At 34.1% G+C, this 21,144-nt stretch overlaps 1 protein-coding gene across 4 annotated transcripts in view; it reads right to left on the reverse strand.

The window, feature by feature from the left end:
• The window catches only part of CCDC172 (coiled-coil domain containing 172), a 64,409-nt gene that overhangs the window by 35,293 nt on the left and 7,972 nt on the right, over nucleotides 1-21,144 (reverse strand). For 2 of the 4 annotated variants that reach the window (XM_008514534.2, XM_008514533.2), the window contains exons 4-5: nucleotides 6,863-6,979; nucleotides 5,502-5,667 (exon numbers count right to left, since the gene is read on the reverse strand). In XM_008514534.2, coding sequence (XP_008512756.2) covers nucleotides 5,502-5,667; nucleotides 6,863-6,979 — 283 coding nt within the window. The remainder of the gene's footprint in view (nucleotides 1-5,501; nucleotides 5,668-6,862; nucleotides 6,980-21,144) is intronic. The other 2 variants (XM_070595325.1, XM_070595410.1) reach the window with 1 other exon arrangement.

The following is a 21,144-nucleotide window of genomic DNA, read 5'->3' on the forward strand; positions in this document are numbered from 1 at the left end:
CAGACTTTCTGAAAGTATAAATAACCAACAGTATCAGGTACCACGGAAGCAAATCTGGTAAAATAAATCCCTATTTCTGGAAGAACATAAAATAGAGGGCTCTTACAGCATTTACGGTATCAATTCTCTTTACCAATTTTATTGAGCAACAATTTACATAAATTACATCCATCTAGAGCATACAATTCCATGAGTTTTGACCATCATATATAACCGTGAAACCATCACCAGAATCAAGAAACCGTAAATTTCCATCAATTCCAAACGATTTTTTGTGTCCCTTTGCAGCTCATCTATTCTGACCCATGCAACCTTGTACCCTGTAACCTTGCTATATTGACATTAATTTTAGTAACTGTTTTATAAATTCCTTAGTATTTTCTATGTAAACAATGATGTAATCTGCAAATAGAGGCAATTTTATTTTTATTCTTTTTGATCTTTATGCCCTTTTTTCCCCTTGTCTTACTGCAATGGCTAAAATGGCTAGGACATCCAAAGCCATTTTGAATAGAAGTAGGAAGAATGGACATCCCTGCCTTATCCTCAATCTTAGTGGGAAAGTATTTAATATGATATCATTAAGTATGATATTAGTATTCAATATTTCAACATTGAGTATAACGTTAGCTGTAGACTTTTCATACAGGTTCTTTATCAGATCAATAAAGTTCTGTTCCTGGTTTTCTGAAAGTTATATAGGACGGTATAGGTCCTTTCACAGTTCCTCTCTCCACTCCTTTATGTTATAGCTGTCATATATGCACATGACACATATATATGTATTATCTCCACATACATTATAAACTCCACAAGGCAGCATATTTTCACTTTAAACAATTATACATAAATATATTTATATATTAAAAATAAAATATATAATTAATAGATTTAAGAGAAAAATAGGTATTTACTTTTATCCATATATTTGCCATTTCTCATTATTTTCATTCATTCAGGAAGATGTGAGTTTCTCTCTGGTATCATTTTTGGTTCTATTTGAAGGACTTCCTTTAGTATTTCTTGTAGTTCAGACATGGTGGCAATGGATTCCCTTAATTTTACTCTATCTGAAAATGCCTTTATTTCATCTTCATTTTTGAAGGATATTTTCACTGGATCTAGAGATTTACTTTTCTTTCAACAGTTTTTCGAAGTTTTATTCCACTGTCTTCTTGCCTTGACAGTTTCTAGTGACAGGAATATGGTCTTTTGATTCATTGTTCCATATTTTCAAGATTTTCTCTTTACTTTTGGCTTTTTGCCAGTTTGACTAGGCATGGATTTCTTTGAATTTATCCTGTTTGGGTTTGCTGAGTTTCTTGAGTCTGTAAACTAACGTTTTTCAGCAAACTTAAGAAATTTTCTGCTATGATTTCTTCAAATATATTTTCAGGCCCATTCTCTCTCCTCTCCTTCAGAGACTCTATTTACTCACTTGGACCTTCTGAAATTGTCCCACAGCTCCCTGAGGTTCTATTTTTTGTTTTGTTTCAATTTTCTCTCTCTTCTTCAGACTGGATAGTTTCTATTGATCTATCTTCATGTTCACTGGCTCCTCTGTCAGCTCCATTCTGCTATTAAGCCTATTCAGCACCATTTTTATTTCAGATATTGTACTTTTCAGTTCTAAAATGTTCATTTGATTCTTTAACATATTCTATTTCTCCACTAAGATTACCTATCTTTTCATCTATTACAAGTATATTTTCCTTAACTCATTGAGCATAGTTTATAATAGCTGCTATAAAGTCTTCATCCAATAATCCCAACATCTACATCACTGTGGTTTTGGCATCTCATGATTTTCTTTTGACGCTAGGTCCTATTTCACTGATTCTTCATAGGTCGAGTAATTTTGGACTGCATCCTGAACACTGTGAATATCATGTCGTGGAGGCTTTCAACTTGTTTTGCTAATAGCCATCCTAATGAGTGCGAAGGGGTATTTCACTGTGGTTTTGATTTTCATTTCCCTAATGACTAGTGATATTGAGCATCTTTTCATGTGCTTATTGGCCATTTCTTTGCAGAAATGTCTATTCAAGTCCTTTGCCCATTTTTTAATTGGGTTGTTTATTTTTTTAAGTGTTGAGTTGTAGGAGTTCTTCATATATTCTTGATATTAATTCCTTATCAAAAACATGATTTGCAAATATTCTCTCCCCTTCTGCGGGTTGTGTTTTTACTCTCTTGATAGTGTACTTAGATGTGAAAAAGATTTTAATTTTGATGAAGTATAATTTACCTACTTTTTCTTTTGTTGCCTGTGTTTTTGGTATCCAAGAAATCATCACCAAATCCAGTATCATCACCAAATCCAACATTCCCATGTTTTCTTCTAAGAGCTTTACAGTTTTTGTTCTAAAGTTTAAGACTTTGATCCATTTTGTTAATTTGTGTATATGGTGTAAGGTAAGGGCCCAACTTCATTCTTTCACATGTGGTATCCAGTTTTCCAAGCACTATTTGTTGGAAAGATTGTCCTTTCCCATTGAATACGTTTAGCACCCTTATCAAAAATCATTTGACCATATGGACAAGGGTTTATATTTGGGCTCTGTATTCTATTCCATTGTTCTATATGTCTGTGCTTATTCCAGTACCAGACTGTTTTGATTACTGTAGCATTTTAAATCTGTGGCATTTAAGTTTTGAAATCAGAAAGTGTGCGTCCTCCAACTTTGTTCTTCCTTTTGGCTATTTGGGATCCTTTGGGATTCCATGTGAATTTTAGGATGAGTTTTTCTAATCACGAAAAAAATGCTATTAGGATTGTGAAAGGGACTGCATTGAATCTGTAGATCATTTTGGGTAATAATGTCCTCTTAATAATATTAAGTTTACAAATTCATGAACATAGGATGTTTTTTCATTTATTTAGGTTTTCCCTAACTTCTTTGAGCAATGTTTTATAGTTTTCAATGTACAAGTCTTTTACCTCCTTGGTTAAATTTATTCCTAAGTATTTTATTCTTTTTAATGCTGTTATAAACGGAATTTAAAAAGAAATTTTTTTCCTAAAAATTGTCCCTGAGCTAACATCTGTTGCCAATCTTTTTTTTTCTTATTCTTCTCCCCAAAGACCCCCCAGGACGTAGCAGTATATTCTAGTTGTAGGTCCTTCTAGATCTGCTACACAGGACGCCACCTCAGCATGGCTTGATGAGCAGTGTTAGGTCTGTGCCCAGGATCTGAACCAGCGAAACCCTGGGCCGCTGAAGCAGAACATGCAAACTCCACCACTTCACCATGGGGCCAGCCCCGAAATGGAATTTTTAAATTTCCTTTTTGGATTGCTCACTCCTAGTTCACAGAAATGCAACTGAATTTTGTGTATTGAATTTGTATAGTGCAACTTTGCTGTATTTATTTATTAGCTCTTCAGGGTTTTTTGTGGAATCTTCAGGTGTTCTATAGATAAGATCATGTCATCTGGAAACAGAGATCATTTTACTTCTTCCTTTTCAATTTGGCTGCCTTCTATTTCTTTTTCTTGTTCGGCTAGAATTTCCAATATGTACTGAATAGAAGTGATGATAACTATGACTTTTTGAAGAAAGTTAGTTTCAGGGTTATCTCCTAAAGTTAATACCTATTTAACTCTGTATTTTACATGTATGGTTATTAAACAACAGTACATATCAATATCACCTAAGGGACTTAAAAAAAAAGTTTCCTGTCCTCATCAACAGAAATTCTGATTCAATAGGTCTAGGATGAGACTCAAGCATTTAAAACTTTTTTAATGCTTCCCAGATGTGCACCTATGGTTAAGACTCTCTGTCCTACCAAATTAATTTATCTCTGAGAACTTCATTTCCTTCATTTATAAAATAAGACCAATTAAAAAGTATAATCCTTATATTTTTGAAGACTTAATTATGTGCCAGGCAGCAATCTATGTGCTTAAATATTCTTTCACTGAACCCTCACAACAACTTCGCTAAGGTCATTATTATTATCCCTCATCTTTACAGATGAGGAAACTGACGCAAAGAAAAGTTTGGCATCTTACCTCAAATGACACAACTATTAAGTGAGGAAATTAAGATTTAAATTCAGTCAACCTGATTTTAGCATTTATAATCTTCAGGATGGTAGTTTTTATATAGTATAAGCCTAATAAATATTACCTACAATAATAATTATCATATGCAAAGCACAACAATAAATTATTCATCGTGATAGCTCCAAGTCAGTAAAAAAGTTAAATGTGTTTATTATTCTCCACTTACTAAAGGCATCAAAGTAAGAGTATGTTTTAGAAAGCTTCCATTAAAAACTCATTGTCCACCTACTATCATTTATATTTTCATTCTCCCTTTCCTCACCTCCCATTGACTCCTTCTCTACTACGACCAGTGTTCTTCTACCATTCAACTCTACGATACTACTCTTGAAATGTTCTGATTACCAAATCGATGTCCTATTTTGATTCCTAATCATTTGAGAAAAACTTTTTTGCTTTTGGTTTCCAAAATGTTACTCTCTGCCGGTTCTCCTCTTGCCCTCCTTGACTACTCTGTCTCACTCTTCTTCTCTTCCTTCCCTTAAATACTATGCTTTCCCAGTTTTCTGTCTCTGGTCTTTGCTCCTCCTCTACGTTCCCTCTACATGTTCCCTCTTAATGATGTCACCAATTCCTTTGGACTCAGTCCAAACATAATACTCCAGTTCCGATCTTGCTTATCAGCTTCACAATCAAATTTCCAGCTGCCACCTGGACATCAGTACCTGTTTATGCCACAGACATCACCAACTAAAAATACGTGAAACAAAACTCAATCTTTTTGCCCAGAAAAGACTATAGTTCAGACAGGCTTCTCCACCTCTCCTCTTCTTCCTGGTACCATATTCTACTCAATCTCTGAAGTTTGAAAACTGTGACTGATTCTTGACTTTTTCTATTTCTGTTTTCATTAATCAGTGATAAAGTAGTGTCAATCTTCCTTAATATCTCTTTAATTCACTCCCTCCTCTCTTTGGCAACTTCTTTAGTTCAGGATCTTATCACAGATGGCAATGACATGCATACTAGTGTTCTTGAAATGAAATTCTCCTCAACCCGCTGTGTAACCTTGTTTCCTAGTTTAAACTGGATTTATGGTAAAATGAGGATTATAGCACCAGTCTTACCCCTATTATAGCTTCTATCACATTGTACTCTAAGTATTTGCTTACATATATGACTCGTCTACTTTTTAGTTTTATATCCTGTAGAGGATAAGAATAGTTCTTACCATATAACATAGTAAACAGATATTTGCTTATTGAATGCATGATCAAATGTTCATGTCACACCTATTTCTAAATAATTTGAGACTGCTCACAATAAAAGATACATATTCATTAGGACAAGTAAGATAAAAAGTTAAAAGAATAGCTATGCAATAACTCAATTTGCTTATTAAAGAGTTAAATTTCTGGAAAATCCATTGACTCAAAATAAGTTATTTTCACTAATGCCAGATAAATGAAGCCGTACTGTGTATTCATACCCCTTTTCAAAATGTTTGCCTGCTTTTCTAAGTCAGATATTTCAATCTTGACATTTTCTTTCATCAAAAGCTCTCTTTTCTTTGTTATTTCATACTCATTATTGAAGTCTGTAATTTCTTTAATAAATTTTTCCTTCTCCTCTGTTACTTTTTTCTTTGTAGCCTCCTGAAAAACAGAAATAAAAGATCAAATATAGGTGTTAATTGCAATAATATTTTTCTTTACTATTTAAAATACAATCACTGGAATTATTAACAAAAATATAAAATTATACTTTCTGGTATTATCACAGAAATGCTTTACTCCTCCAGCAATAGTAACAAAAAACTGAAGCTATTAAGTAATAACAACCAACTATTTTTACATGAAAGATTTATCCTTAATGTTTTGGGAGAATTATTGATGTAGAAATTCCACCACTCATCATTATATACGTGGTTTGTGTATTAAACTTACAACCATATATGCCATTTTGTCATTACAATATAAAATTAAGTTGTAAAATAATTAAATGACGAAACTTGAAAATGAAAACCTGCACTCAAAGGAATTACTGCCTTATAGGAAAAAAAAAAAGAAAAACAAACAAGGAAAGCCAAGGAAACCTTTAAAATGCAGACAATGAAGTTAAAATCATACATTCATTTCAAATTCAGTTCTAAATAACAGTTTACATTTTATAAAATATCAACATAAAGTAGAAACAAGAATTTCCAAAAACTGTGGACAATGCTAGAACCTAAACTTTTTTAAAATGCTAAAACCTAAACATTACTGCATTTTTCTAGGAGATGTCAACTAATTATGAGCAACATTCAGAAACTGGCCATGTCATTTATAACCACTGGTGGCTGATTCTGGTGATTCTGACTTTAGATACATATTTTTAATATTTTAAAATATATTTTCTTTGAAATGTCAATTAGCTACAAGTCATATGCCTAAACTGCCCTATCATTTAAAACTACTGAGCCTGTTGGCTCCGATTTATGATAAAAAGATAAACAAAATCTCTCTCTTCACCCACATCCATAAATATGCCTAAGTATGAACCTCTCTGCCTTTCAAAGGCATTAAAACCAAGGTCTCAAAGCTTGAGCAATTCAAATCAGTTTCACTGTTTCTTTTATGCTTATTATAATTGCAAATAATTTCTATATTGCATCGCTGCCAATAGGATTCTTTCAAACTATATTACCCTACCAACTGGTTTTAAATAGCACTTAATACTTCTCCATAGCTGAACAGGACTATCTGCCAATATGCGCATGGATAATTTTCTGAAAGTACACCTAAGTACATTTAAATACTTTTTGACACAGTCAGTGAAACAGATTTTTCTAAGTGACTGGAGGCTTACAAAAGTTTGAAGAAGCATAATCCTTTGGTTTGTAATTTCACTGCACTGCCTTTCTAAGGCATTTTCATGAGTTCTCAAAAGCTGTAAGAAGAAGGACTTTTCAGAAAACTCCTGAACCTTTAAAGTGAAAAAACAAATATCAGAATGAAACAATTAATTTAGACATTTTAGGATGGCTTAATTAATAGAGACGATATATACAGTATAACATGCTTTCTGTATTAATCTTTAAAATGTAAAATAAAATTCACACTAAACGTCTTATTTTATATGCACTATCATATATTATTTTATAAGTGCTTTATAGTTACAATTTTTATAACCTCTTCCCTCAGTAAGACTATAGACTCCTCAAGGGCAGAAAATGTGTTTTCTTCTTTCATTCCAATACCTAGCACATTTCTTATCTTGGGTACTACAGCTTTTTGACTACACACATTGAAATTTGCTTCAAGACAGCTTGTTTTAAAGAACAAGTTTCTATTCTCATCATTTATAAGGAAGATATGGATGAATAAATCATGTATACAATATAACTAATAAAATAATGAGATTAAAAATCTAGAAACCACAAGCAAAAACCCAGTCCCATAACTGTAGTTATACTAAACATAACACAAATCTGCTAAAGTCCACAAATGTGTTTTGAGAACTCATTTATCTTAGAACCTCATTTGGTTCTGACTAGCAAAAGACATAATAAACATTAATATTAGATATGTAACTAATATTTGGGCCATAAAGTATAGTATCTCCTGAGACCATGAATATTGAGATGAAAGTCAGGAAGCTTTGATATATAAAAGCTAGAAATGATGCTGGACTGGAAATAATCTTTCTACTACCTTCAGGATGGCCCTCGTAAGAAAGCATCACTTCTAGTTTGGGGCTGTTCCCATCCCCACAGAGGAAGAAAAAGGAAATAAATTCAACTTAAATTGCAGAAAGCAAGATTTATGCTAGCTATAAGAACCTCCTCAAGGTAAGAGACAGGCTGTGAAATCTGTCCCAGATGATACTGAATAGTAACAAGCTTAGGAATAGTCTAGTCCAGAGGCACAGGGTTGGCCTAAAAGACATTCTGAAATAATATGGCTAAAAAATTCTAGAAATATTGGCATTAAAAAAAAAGTAGCCCAAATAAAACAGAAAATATGACCTTACATTAGTACAATATCACAGCACACGTTCCCACACCTCCAGTCCTTGGTGCTATTCTCATCAACTCTAGCTTAAGAAAGACATCAAGAGAGGAAGATTAGAGAGGCACAATTTACACAGCCAGAGAAAATCAGAAAGTACTTTTAAAATTGAGAGAAGGGAAACCAAGGCAGTTAGTAGTTTACTGAGAAGACTGAAATTAGAAAACATATGGCCAGATCTATGAAACCATATAGAAATTGGTAACAATGGCAAAAAAAAAAAAAGAGTATGATCAAGAAATCTATCACATTCATTTAGAATAAGAAAATACTTCAGAGCTATTTAGTATTTATTATATAAATGAAAATAAAATGAGTTCCAGAGAAGTTAAATACTCTTCAAAGGTTATATAATTAATCAGGGGAAAACCCAGGAGTAAAATCCAAGTCTTCTGACTTCCTTTCTTCTAAATCATGATGTTAACATGGAAATATTAAAACTATTTCAAAATAATAAAGAGATACTTCTTAAACTAAAAAGGGACTTCACTCTCTGATAATAATAGAAACTGAAAATATATAAGTTTAAGAAAGAGAAAAATTATCGAACACTAGGTCCATCAGAGCTTATTGAGAGAAGGTTGCCTGCAGTGTACACCTAACTCTCAGAGTTGCTATTATGGACAGTAATCATGAATACCTGCAAAACGCTTTCAGATCAAATACTGCGCTGGACAAATTCAGGTTTAATCCAATAAGCTATTTCATGTAATACGCATTTCAGAATCAAAATTCCTGAATTCTGATTCTGTTTCTGCCACTGATTTGTTGAAAAAGACCTATGTTGAAACCCAAAAATGGAGGAAATATTAACTATCAAACTGAGGAATTTTTAAATAAGACTTACGTAAATTTATTATTCAAGTTCAGAAAAATCTTGTTAAGGACTGGGAAATTAAGGTGTTCTGTTCCAGCTATCACTAAGACCTAAAATTACCACTGAGCTCACATCTTCTTTCTTAAAAGGCAGAATAACAATATTAATGGAAGCTATTAGATATTTTGGCATTGAACTATTTTACCATAACCTGAAAAACGAAAGCTATAGATCCAAGACTGAAAAGTAGACAGTTGTTCAAAAGATCTGTAATTTTCCTCTTCCCCTAAAGTCCTATGTTAATTATCCATTTTGAGGTCTTTTCTGCTTCTTTGTTCATATTATTAGTCTACTTCTCCTCTTCAGTCCCACTTTCTGTCTTACACTCTGTCTTTACTTTTCTTCCATATTTTCCTGTTTTAATCAACTTAAAAAATCCCAGAGAGTCAATAACTACAGAAAAGTTACAGTAACATTAATTTTCAAATTTACTTAGGATCTGTGATAAACACATTTAATACAAAAAGGAATTGGCAAGTAGGGGAAATTGGCATAATAGAGAAAGAGGCAGGAATGTGGGAAAGCTCAAGTCAGGAGGGTCAAAAAAGAACAGATGACTACAATATGCAGATTCACATGTTGAGGACAGCAGTAAGCTGGGGTTGCAGAAGCTACATGGGGTCTAACACTACTAAGAGAGAGCCTTCACATTTTAATGGAACTAAAGGGACAAAAACTTTTGGATCTGCCCAGTTCCTCTCTACCAAGTATAAATTATTAACTCTTAGGAACTAAAATAGCTTTTCACAACCAGCTATTTGCAGAATGTGTTTCTCATTGTTCCTTTTGTTCTTTCTGTTATCACAACTAATTTCTTAAAGTATCTTTCATATTCTTGTGTTTGAAAACCAGACCTACTGATGTGTAAAATTTAGGTAAATATTCTAAATATAATCTGAACATATTGACAAGATCACAGGATGAGGTCATTTCACAGAATAAATTATCATCAGAAACCACTCAGCTCCTCTTTGTTGCAAAAGTGATGGGTGGGGATCATAACTGGGAGATACTAGAAGAGATGTAAAATCGTGACTAATGTTTTTGAAACTACTGACTCTATCTTGTAAGTTACCCAGGGATCCTGCAGGGCTACAAACCATAAGAAAAGGGTGGGAGGTTCCTAGCAGTAGTCAGACAAATTTCTCTTTCTCATTTCTCTCTTTCCGCTGACTACAAATGAAGAGAAAATATTTGTATGCAGCCTTAAAGTTACATTCTAGAATCAAATAGCCAAGCTTTGTCAGAAATTATTGAGTTTTGGAAAATTTTAATTTATAGCAATGCCAACATTCTGGTTAATTCCGCTTCTCTCAGCAATAAAGTTTTGTTTTTCCTTTACCTGTTTTATTCCTCTTGGGATATTTGATTTTTCACAGGAGCTTACGGTTTTCCCAGTGAGCTGACTAATCCGCTCAACTAGGCCAGTTTCAACATAGCCACCATTTGTGACTCTCCACTACTCTTGCTGCCTGGCTGCCTTTACGTATTCTTCTACCAGAAGAACCTGAACGCTGAAAATGACTGAGGATTTTAAATTAACGTTTGGGTCAAAGTAAGCAAAGTACAAAGCTACTCTTGGCTGTGGTTGCTGTTGTTCACAATAATCTCCCCTTCTAGAAACTGATACATTGCTGATTAAACACTCTGCCCAATAGTATAATAGGCATCTTTACATAAGAAAACATGAAGAGAGTTATGCAGGAGATTTCACATTCATAAGATCATGGGGAATGAATGTGTTTACTATGATCATGATAACAGACATTTTAAACACTAGAGTACATCAGTGAATATTTGTCAATAATAGATATTAAGATTTTTTAAAAAGTAGATCTATTTTTAATAAATAAATTTCTTAACCAAGGATGCAATGCTTAGAGACTCACTATGACACGGTAATGCTAACATAGTAAGCAAGGAAGGTTCAATATTAGTCCTTACAATAATGGCCTTTAGGGCTTTACATGATCTGCATTCCTTATTCCCTCTCCAATCTTATCTGCTACCAGTCTCCTCCTCAGCCACTCCTCTCCAGGCAAACTGGCCTCCTTGACATTCCAGAACTTATCAGGCACACTCCCTCCTCAGCTTTTGCACTGGCTGTTCTCTGCCTGGAAATCTCTTTGCCCAGACTCTTCCTGGTTTGTTCCTTCATCTCAGTCAAGACTTTGCTCATCTCTCACCTCTTCACTGAGGGTTATCAGGATGCCCAATAAGACCACTGCTATTTAAGTTTGTTCTGGAAGTTCCTATTAATGCAATATGGCAAGAAAAAAGAATAATAGATGTAATTATCAAAAAAGTTGATATACAATTCTCTCTCTCTCTTGTTTTTTTGGGCAAATGCCATTATTATATACCTAATAAATCCAAGAAAATCTATCAAGAAACTGTTAGAAATAAAAAAAGAATTCAGTAAAGTGGCTAGTGACAAAATAAATACAAAAACTAAGAATCTTTTCTAGTTACCAACAGTAAACAGAAAAATGTATGGAAAAAACCCCATTCATAACAGCAAAACCAAAATAAACAAAACACAAATAAACTTAATAAGAAATATCTGACATCTATATGAAAAAACCTGTATACTGAGAAACATAAAAGATACTAATAAACAGAAAGATATGCTGCTTTCTTGAATGTGAAGATTCAGAGTTGTAAATACATCAGTTCTTCCGAAATTAGCACATGAATTTAACATAATCTTAATTAAAACCTCAATAATTTTATTTTGTTGGAATTTGACAAAGCCATTCTCAAATTTATCTAGAAAAACGAGCAAAAAAAACTGTGAAAAGAATCATGAAAATTCTGAAAAAGAGATTGTCCTTCCAGAGAGTTAAAGATATTTTAAAGCTAATGTAATTAAGTGAATATGATACTAGTGCCAAAATAAATAGATTAATAGAACAGTGAAGAATATCTAGAAACAGACACAAATATATATATACACACATTACTATATTATAAAAAAGGCACATCAATGAGGAACATTTGACATTTACTCAGGTGAAAATAGATAAGTATTTTATTTAAAATATTAAAGAAAAGAAAACACTGTAAAACTACTGGAAAAAGACATTCTTTAAAATCTTGCAGTAGGGTGGACTTTCCCAAGCCTGGAATGGATTCAGAAACAAACAAACAAACGAACAGACTAAAATTTCCAGCAACATAAACATTCTAAACTTCAATTATAAAAAATGTCATAAAAAGTTAAGCTAGAAATAATACAATTTGCAACTAATGACAAAGAAAGGGTAATATCTGTAACATATAAAAAGCTAGAAGTCAATAAGAAAAAGACAAGGAAAGGAAGCGTATAGGTAAATCATGAAGTACATATGAACAACCTAAGAGCAAATAAAAAAATATAAGCAAACAAAAAAGTTCAAGTTAAAACTACGAAGGGATGTCAGTTTTTTTATATTTGTAAAAGAAATGATAATTTCTATTGTACGAGTGGTGAATTTGTGGGAATATAAACTGGAACAACTTTTCTGGAGGACAATTTGGAAATTATTAAAAGCCTTAAAAATATATACCCATCAATGTAGCCATTTGATTTCTAGGACTTTATCCTAAAAAACAAGTGCACAAAGATGTATGCACAAGATTGTCATCACAGTGATATTAATAATAGTAACTTCTTCATAGTAAATATTTATCAATAGGAAATTAGCTAAAATATGGTATAGCTTATATTTAATGGAATACTATGCAATCAATAAAAATTGCTTATTTAGATATGTATTTCCTGAGATATCCAGGATATAGTAAATGGAAAAAAGCAAATCATTTAAGAAAAAATACATGCACTTAATTCTGAAAGAAAACTTAGAAAAATATTAACTACACAGTGGAACTATGAGTGTTTTCACTCTGCTTTTTTGCCTGTCTCTATTTTTCGAATAATTTGCAATAAACATGTATTACTTTTATGAAGAGTTAAAACAATAAAGCTAGTTCAATTCTGGAAAAAAAATGTCTACCGAATGTTCATCATATATAATGGTAAAAGGCCCTCAGAATTTCTTGGGAATATAACCCACTCTTCCAGTAGGGACATAAGCAAGTGATCCTAAGAAAGACAGAGAGGAGCAGGAGTTCATACTAAAAAAAAAAAAAAGACCATTTTAGAGTAACAATCTGATCTATCTTCCTACTGTGGTGGATATATATCTCCCATTCCTTCCTTTTTTCTGTCTTCTCTTGGGAGGAATTGATTAGAATTTTAACCACGAGAAACTGGACTATATTTAAAGCCGTGGAACTAGTCTGAATCAAAGTAGCTGAGGTAGGCAGCCTTTCAACTTATCTTAAAATATTAATTCACATAATAACAATTCATAAGATCGCATAAGCACCAAAGGCTATATGAGAAATTCTTTCCAGCAGCATCGAGACCACACACAGCTGTAAGTAGCCAGTTTGCCTTTGACCTCTTCCATTCATCTCTTCTGAACCCAACCTCTATAGCCGACTTAAATCTACCCTTCTCAAAATAACCCCCATACTCCGAAATTATTCTTCCCCTTTTCCTCAAATAAAACTCCCATTCCCAGAGAACTGCTGATTCAGCTAGATATTAATCTGATTAGGGAAAGAGCAGTGAAGCACAAATACCGATAAGCCAAGAACATTTTGTAACGACACTTCCTAATCTGAAAGACTTGCTGGAGAGATGCTTTCAAATAAGGTGACTTCTGTGCTATTTGACAACTCAGGAGGCAGTACCTTATTTTACTTATCACTACATCTTCCTATTCTGTCAGGACATAAAACAACGGAATGCTGAGAGTAGTGATTTCTCATGTACTGCTTTTAATGGAAGAACTGTAAAATGTCACAGATTCTTTAAAACATACATTTTCCTCCTCATAATAAGAAAATCTGGCATATGAGCAAGAAAAGATCACACCTCAGTCAAGAATACTACAAGAATACTAGAAATTGGGTTGGGGATATTCACATCAACTTGTCAACCAGCAGCTTTAGCTGTTAAGACAGTTCATTCTTCAAGAAGTCAAGAAAACAGGAATGGGACAAAGAACTATTTATATAATGTATCCGTTGGCAAACTGAGTCTGGCAGTTCTCACAGAAAAATAGCATAAACCCTACCAAAAAAATACGGTAACAGAAGAGAAAAAGAGAATTACCCACAAGATTACAGAGAAAGAGTACTGTATATCTCTATAATATATTACGATACGGCACAAAGAGAAAAATTTTGTTAACTAATTACTTGATGTCCTCAAGAAGATGCAAAGCTGTCCACAATAAAACAAGAGCAAGTAAGGACACAAGAATGAGATAAGAATACAAGCTGAGATGAAAAGAAAGAAAATGCAAGAAATGTAAGAAAGAAAAGTAAGAAGGCAATACAGCAAAGAGTACTGAATAGCAAAAATAACACCGCAAAAGTTGGAGTCAGTGATGTAAAGTACGGAGAGTTCTCCAAGACTGCTGACAACTAGCAGATAACAGAATTGACTCAGAGCACAGAGAACAAACACCTAAGCTGTAAGGAAGAGGGGTACTTGAAAAAAACCCAGAAGATAATAGTTGAGGTTAAAATGGGCAGCTCATGCATGTTCTAAACAAAATTAATATATACAACTGTGCACAAACATGGAATTATAATGATTAAAAAAAAACAATTTCTCCAAGCTACCAGGAAGAAAAATGAAACAAAACAGATTACCTAAAAAGCATAGTTTTTTTTTTTTGAGGAAGATTAGCCCTGAGCTAACATCTGCCACCAATCCTCCCCTTTTTGCTGAGGAAGATTGGCCCTAACATTTGTGCCAATCTTCCTCTGTTCTATAGGTGGGATGCTGCCACAGCATGGCTTAATGAGCAGTGCTAGGTCTGCACCCGAGATCCAAACTGGCGAACCTTGGGCCACGGAAGCAGAGCATGTGCACTTAACTGCTGTGCCACTGGGCCAGCCCCTAAAAAGGATTTTTAAAAATCAGGCTGACTTCAATACTTCTCTTCTGCATTAATAAATTTCAGAAGACAATAGTGCTAGATCTACAAAATTTCTAAAAACAGGTTTGAGTCAAAAATTCTGCATACAGACAAGTTTTCATTGAAGTGTGAAAACAACAGAAAGAAATTTAAGATGTTCATGGCTTAGAAAATCCATTATGCACAAATTCCTTCTGAAAAATTACTTGAACAATTACACAGAGTTGTGAAAAGATAAATCAAAAATAAGAACTCAAGAATGAGAAAGCTGAGGCATTAAACAATTTTAAAGTGAAGAATTCTGGTTAATATGGTAGTCTAAGCAAATGTGAGAAAGACCCATTTTCTACTCAAATATAGAGAAATGCTGGATAAAATATAACTACATTTAAAATATGTACCATTTACATAGCTAGGCCAAAAGCAAGAGAGAAAAATCATTGTGTCAAAAACAAAGAGGTAATTCAGGGTTAGAATGGTGTGCCAGAATTCAGGGTATCTTTGAGACTGGATACGGGCATTACAGGCTAGGTTTTTAAACGTCCACATAAGACCAAAAGTCAAGGCCAAAGGGAGCTGGAACTGGGCTCATTGGATAAAGTCAGGGATCAAGAAGGGTCTATGCCAGCCTTGCAAGTGAAGTAACCAAACTCCATCCATCGGCTTAGAGATGCAGCATGTAAGTGAACTGCCTCCAGTAAGCCATGAATGGAAGGGGAGTCATACCCGAGGAACTTCAACCCCAAGCTTGAACTGTTCATGAATTCGAGATTCAAATATCTCTCATCCATGTAGTGTAGAAACTCTCAGCTCAGAAATTAACAGAAAAACTGGTCCCGAAGAGGTGAAATCTGCAAGGACCCGGCAGCAGGGATGAAAGTGTTTCACAGGGACATCTTTTTTATGAAGGGAATGTGTGGTACTCCTAGGAAAGATGAGCCCTGCTAAAGATAAGTTCACAATAAAAACTTTTAAAGCTCGTAAGAAAATATACCACTACGTAAGAAAGCCATCAGATGAAACAAGCAGAATTCACAGAAGAGGAAAACAGGAAACAGAAAATTCTATGAGAAAAATGTTAAACTAATTTATTCATTCAACAACATTTAACAGCTACTGTGATTCAGGCACTGTTCTGGATACTGGGAATAACACTAGTGAACAAAATAGAAGTATTTCTCGTGGAGCTTACCTTACACTGAGGGGAGACAAATAATAAACACATCAATACAAAATACATCAAGAGGTGATAAGTGAGTGCCACAAAGAAAAATAAAGCAGAATAAAAGATAGAGCTGGAGATGGGATGCGGTGATGCTATTTTACATACGAAGGTCAGGGAGGGTCCGTTACAGCAGCTGTATCTCCAACTTTTTGGTCTTACGACTTTTTGGTCTTTAACACTTTATAAGTCAAATTTTTGAGGACTTGTTTTGTTTGACTGTTTTTGTGAGCTATACCTATCAATATTTTCTGTAACAAAGATTAAAACTGAGAAACAAAAAAAAAATTTGATTCATTTAAGAATAACAAAAACAAATCCACTGCATGTTAAAATAAATATATTTTTTATGAAAAAATAGTATTTTCCAAAACCAAAAATAATAGTAAGAAGAACTGAACTTCTATTTTTTGCAAATCTCTTTAATGTCTGGCTTAATAGAAGAGAGCTGGACTCTCAGATCTGCTTCTTTAGTCAACCTTTTGCAATATGATTTTTGGTTGAGGTATATGAAGATAATCTGGCCTCACAAAGAAATGTAGTTGGAAATGGGAGAGGTATTTTAATATCCTTTGCAAATGACTATGTGTCATCTTCTCTGACAGCATACCCAAACTCAACAAGTGGTAGGTAGCTCCTCGCAGGTTAGTTGCAATGTGGAATCTGAAATCATTTCAATGAACTTTTCATCCTCTGTGACAATAAAATCCATTGGCCTACCTTGTACTTTGAGTGGATCTTTTATCCATGCATGGTTTTGTGACATTACATGCTGGTCATTTGGAAAATATTGCTTCACTGAATTATTCAGATTCTTCAAATGTTGATACATTTCGTAATACAACACTAAACAATAACATTCATGGGGCCGGCCTGGTGGCACAGTGGTTAAGTTTGTGTGCTGCACTTTGGTGGCCTGGGGTTCATGAGTTCGGATCCCGGTTGCAGACCTACACACCGCTCACGAAGCCATGTTGTGGTGGCGTCCCACATACAAAATAGAGGAAGACCGGCACAGAGGTCAGCTCAGTGACAATCTTCCTCAAAAAGAGGAAGACCTTAAACAAAAAGAAGACTGACAACAGATCTTAGCTCAGAGCCAATCTTCCTCAACAAAACAAACAAACAAACAAAATTCATTAATACTGCCAACAAACTCATCAGAAAAATCTTTAAGTACTGTTAAACTGCCAAGCTTATATTGACAGATCTGAGTCTTCCAAATTCTGATTTTTGTTTGAAAGGTTGAATATTATCACTGGCAAAATAATAAACATAATAATAATAATAATAATAATTTTATTTGTTGTTTGCCTTCAAATGTCAGAGCCACTTCATTAACTTTTGAGAAAATTTTGCCAAATACTCGTTTAAATAATTAACAGTTTGTTAATTACTCAAGTAAATATGGTGTTCCAGAAAAAGAAGAGCTAACTCATACTGCAACTCAAACAATCACACAAGTGCTCTCATTTGAGACAATCACTGTACTCTGGAGTCCTTTATGTGAACTCATTTCATCACACACAATATTAAAAACACATGTACACAATGGTCAGCTTCAAAACAGTACTTTTTACACTGTAATCAGGGGCATACCGTGAAACTGGTGAGTTTGTTTCTTTACTGTGAGTTCATAGCAGTAGAAGAATACAACTGACCATTAGTACAGTTTGGTGCCAGCGCTTTGATTTGTGCTAAGGTGCTAACAGTTTTACGCACCATTGCCTGCGCACTATTAAAGTGCATTCAGCACAGTGAGAATGGCAAATAACACCTTTGTAGTATTAAGCATTTAATTTAAGACCTCCTGAAAGAGTCTTGGGGACTCCTATGGATCTGCAGATCACAGTTTGAGAAGCACAGCTCTCAAGTGGTAACTGAGCAGAGAGCTAAGGTAACCAACCATCAAGAATTGCACAGGACTGTTCTAAAGTTAGAACTTAAAGTCTCATGTTCCAGTAGAATGGGTAGCTATCCTACTAGGAGAGACCTAAAGGAAGTGAGCATGTATAAAACACTAATAGCTGAGCGAAGAAGCATTTCACGCAGAGGAAACAGCAAGTGCAAAGGCCCTGAGGTCAAAGAATGGTTGGTATAATAAGAACAAAAGAATCCATTACAAAGGTACATGTTCCTAGAAAATCAGATTATCCCCAGGCAGGTGGACTACTAGAAAATGCCACTGCTACACTCAAAGGACATTTGGTGACCTCTTCTGTCTAGTTCTGCATTTTAGGTATTTATTCACGATAAATGTGATAAGACTTTCTTAATAGAATTACTTAGAGACAATCAAGAGTAATTACAAACATTTTAAAAATGAGAACATCAAGAATTTTGAGTTTACAGTTAGATTTATATAGTTGAAGTTGCTTGATGTTAACCCTCTAATTAAGGCAGAAAGTTGTTATATAATTTATTTGCCAATTATTCATTATGTGATTTAGAAGTTGTTCAATGAATGTTTGTTGATTGAATAATTATTCACTGCATGATTGAAGGCTGTTTAGAAGTGAGAAACACAGCTAATTGATTTTCCAAGAACTCACAAATCAAAAGGTAAACTTTTTAAGAGGCATTCTTTTGTGCTGTTACAGTCTTACAAGCTTAGCATACTAAATTTTAATCTAATGCCTTCTGCATACTGAGCCACAAACTTACTATTCTTTATATGAGGATCATTTTCTCAGTTCCTGGAAAGGAAGCATTTTCTTCTGTTCAAAACATTTCTAACATTTCAGGCTAAACAATTTATTTAGATTAGCTCTTTAAAAAGAAAGAAAGAAAGAAAGACGCACACTGGTAGATTTTACCATTAGAAACAGTGCAGTAGATTTTCCACTTTGTGGATCCAAGCCAGGAAACGCGCAACTTTTGTGACTTTTAAGCTCTTGCAAACAGAAAGGCTTTCCAGCATGTTGTTACAGAGTTTGCTCTAAACTGTTATTACCATGAAATATTCTTCGGATTTTCTTAGGATCGTGAAAACAAAGTTAAGAAAAAGGAGTTCAATGAATGCTACATGTACAATTTTACACTTCATTTAGAAAGGTAGTCATTTCAGTTCTATTAATATGAAGAGAGATTGCTACTTCTCAGAGACCAGGCCCCCAGAAAAGAACTGTAACCATGTATATGACCATTAATCAAGAAGCTCATGTTAAGAATGGATGTGTCAAATGGCCAACAAGCACATGAAAAGATGTTCAACATTAACATCACAGGGAACTGGAAACATAAACCAAAATGAGATACCACCTCACATCCACCAAGATGGCTATAAAACAAACACAAAATAAACAAACAAAAAACCAGAAAATAACAATAACAAGTGTTGGAGAAAATACAGAGAAACTGGAACCCTCATACATTGCTGACAGGAATGTAAAATGGTGCTGCCACTATGGAAACAGTCTGGCATTGTCTCAAAAAGTTAAACTTAGGATTACTGTATGACCCAGAAATTCCACTCCCAGGTGGAATACCTGAGAGAATTGAAAACACATGTTCATACAAAAACTTGTACACAAATATTCATAGCAACACTGGAAACAATTCAATGTCCATCAACTGATGAATGGATAAACAAAATGTGGTATATCCACACAATGGAATATTATTCAGCCATAAAAAGGAATAAAGTACTGATTTATGCTACAGTATGGATGAACCTTGAAAATATGCTAAGTGAAAGAAGTCAATCACAAAAGGCCACATATTGTATGATTCCACTTATATGAAATGTCCAGAGACAGAAAGTAGATTAGTGGTGACCCAGGGCTCGTGGGGTCTGAGGGGGATAGACAGGTAACAGCTATGGGTAGGGGGTTTGTTTTTGAGAAGATGAAAATATCCTGGAATTAGATGGTGATGGTTGCACAATCTTTTGAATAGGCTAAAAGTCATGGCTCTGTAACTTCTAAAATGTATCTTTATTTTTTAAATTAACATAACAGCTATGTCCCCACCGCCAGCCTAAGAAAAAGAAAATTACATGTACAGCTGAAGTGCACTGCATACCCTTTCCTGATTACATTTATCTTCCATCTCTTTCAGAGATAATCACCATCTCGATGTACTATTGATCATTCCCATGCATGTCATTATACTTTCACCACATATTTATAAATCCCTCACAAAACGTATTATTGTTTTGCATGTTTTTAACTGGTATCTTACTTATGTACCTTCTATAGGTTGCTCTTTTATCACAATATTATTTTTTAACAGATTTATGAATTAGCTTTTTAGGTCATCATTAAGTGGCTTTTTTACAATGACACCCAGCACTTAGGTCATACTCCCAGGAACAATAACTAACTGTTGTTAAATGTCTTCGCCTACTTTTTTATCAGGTCTATCAGATCATTTCTCCAAGGATTCCAAACCATCATTAATTGAGTTTTTGTTCAAAATAAAGGAATTTACAGTGCATTTCATAACATGAAAGCCTTTTTAAGGACTCTAAAATGAAACAATTCCTTCTGACTGAGGGATAACTTAGAGGGGAAAAGCTTGCACTATGTTCTGTCATATATGATAAATCATACTTACATTAAATGATAAACATAATCAATAATTAACCTGAAATATTTCAACCCACTACAGGCACTCTCTACATGGCCATTCTGGTTTTAACCACTGAAACCTCTCTTGGAGACACTGCGGTTGCCTCCTTAACACGAATTTCCTCTTTCCTTGGTCAATACTTACGTTATTTTTTGGAAGCCTGCACCATTCTCAGACAGCCCATTCAATTTTGGAGACGTTACTACCCTGGGACCACAGGTATTGGTTCAGGGGTAGTCACATGTCAAAATTCACAGAAAAGAGATGGAAGAAGGTATCTGACAAGGATAATTTCTCTCTTTTTCAGAGAAAGCTTCTGGAAACTTCCTTCTCTCCCTAATTTAAACAAAAAAGCATGTGAGTCTAGGAGTTGTTAGTAACTATTTGGGGAACACAAGGACAACTAGCCATTCTACCATTCTTTACTAATT

The sequence above is a fragment of the Equus przewalskii genome, chromosome 1 (assembly GCF_037783145.1).
Source record: "Equus przewalskii isolate Varuska chromosome 1, EquPr2, whole genome shotgun sequence".
Lineage (NCBI taxonomy): Eukaryota > Metazoa > Chordata > Mammalia > Perissodactyla > Equidae > Equus > Equus przewalskii.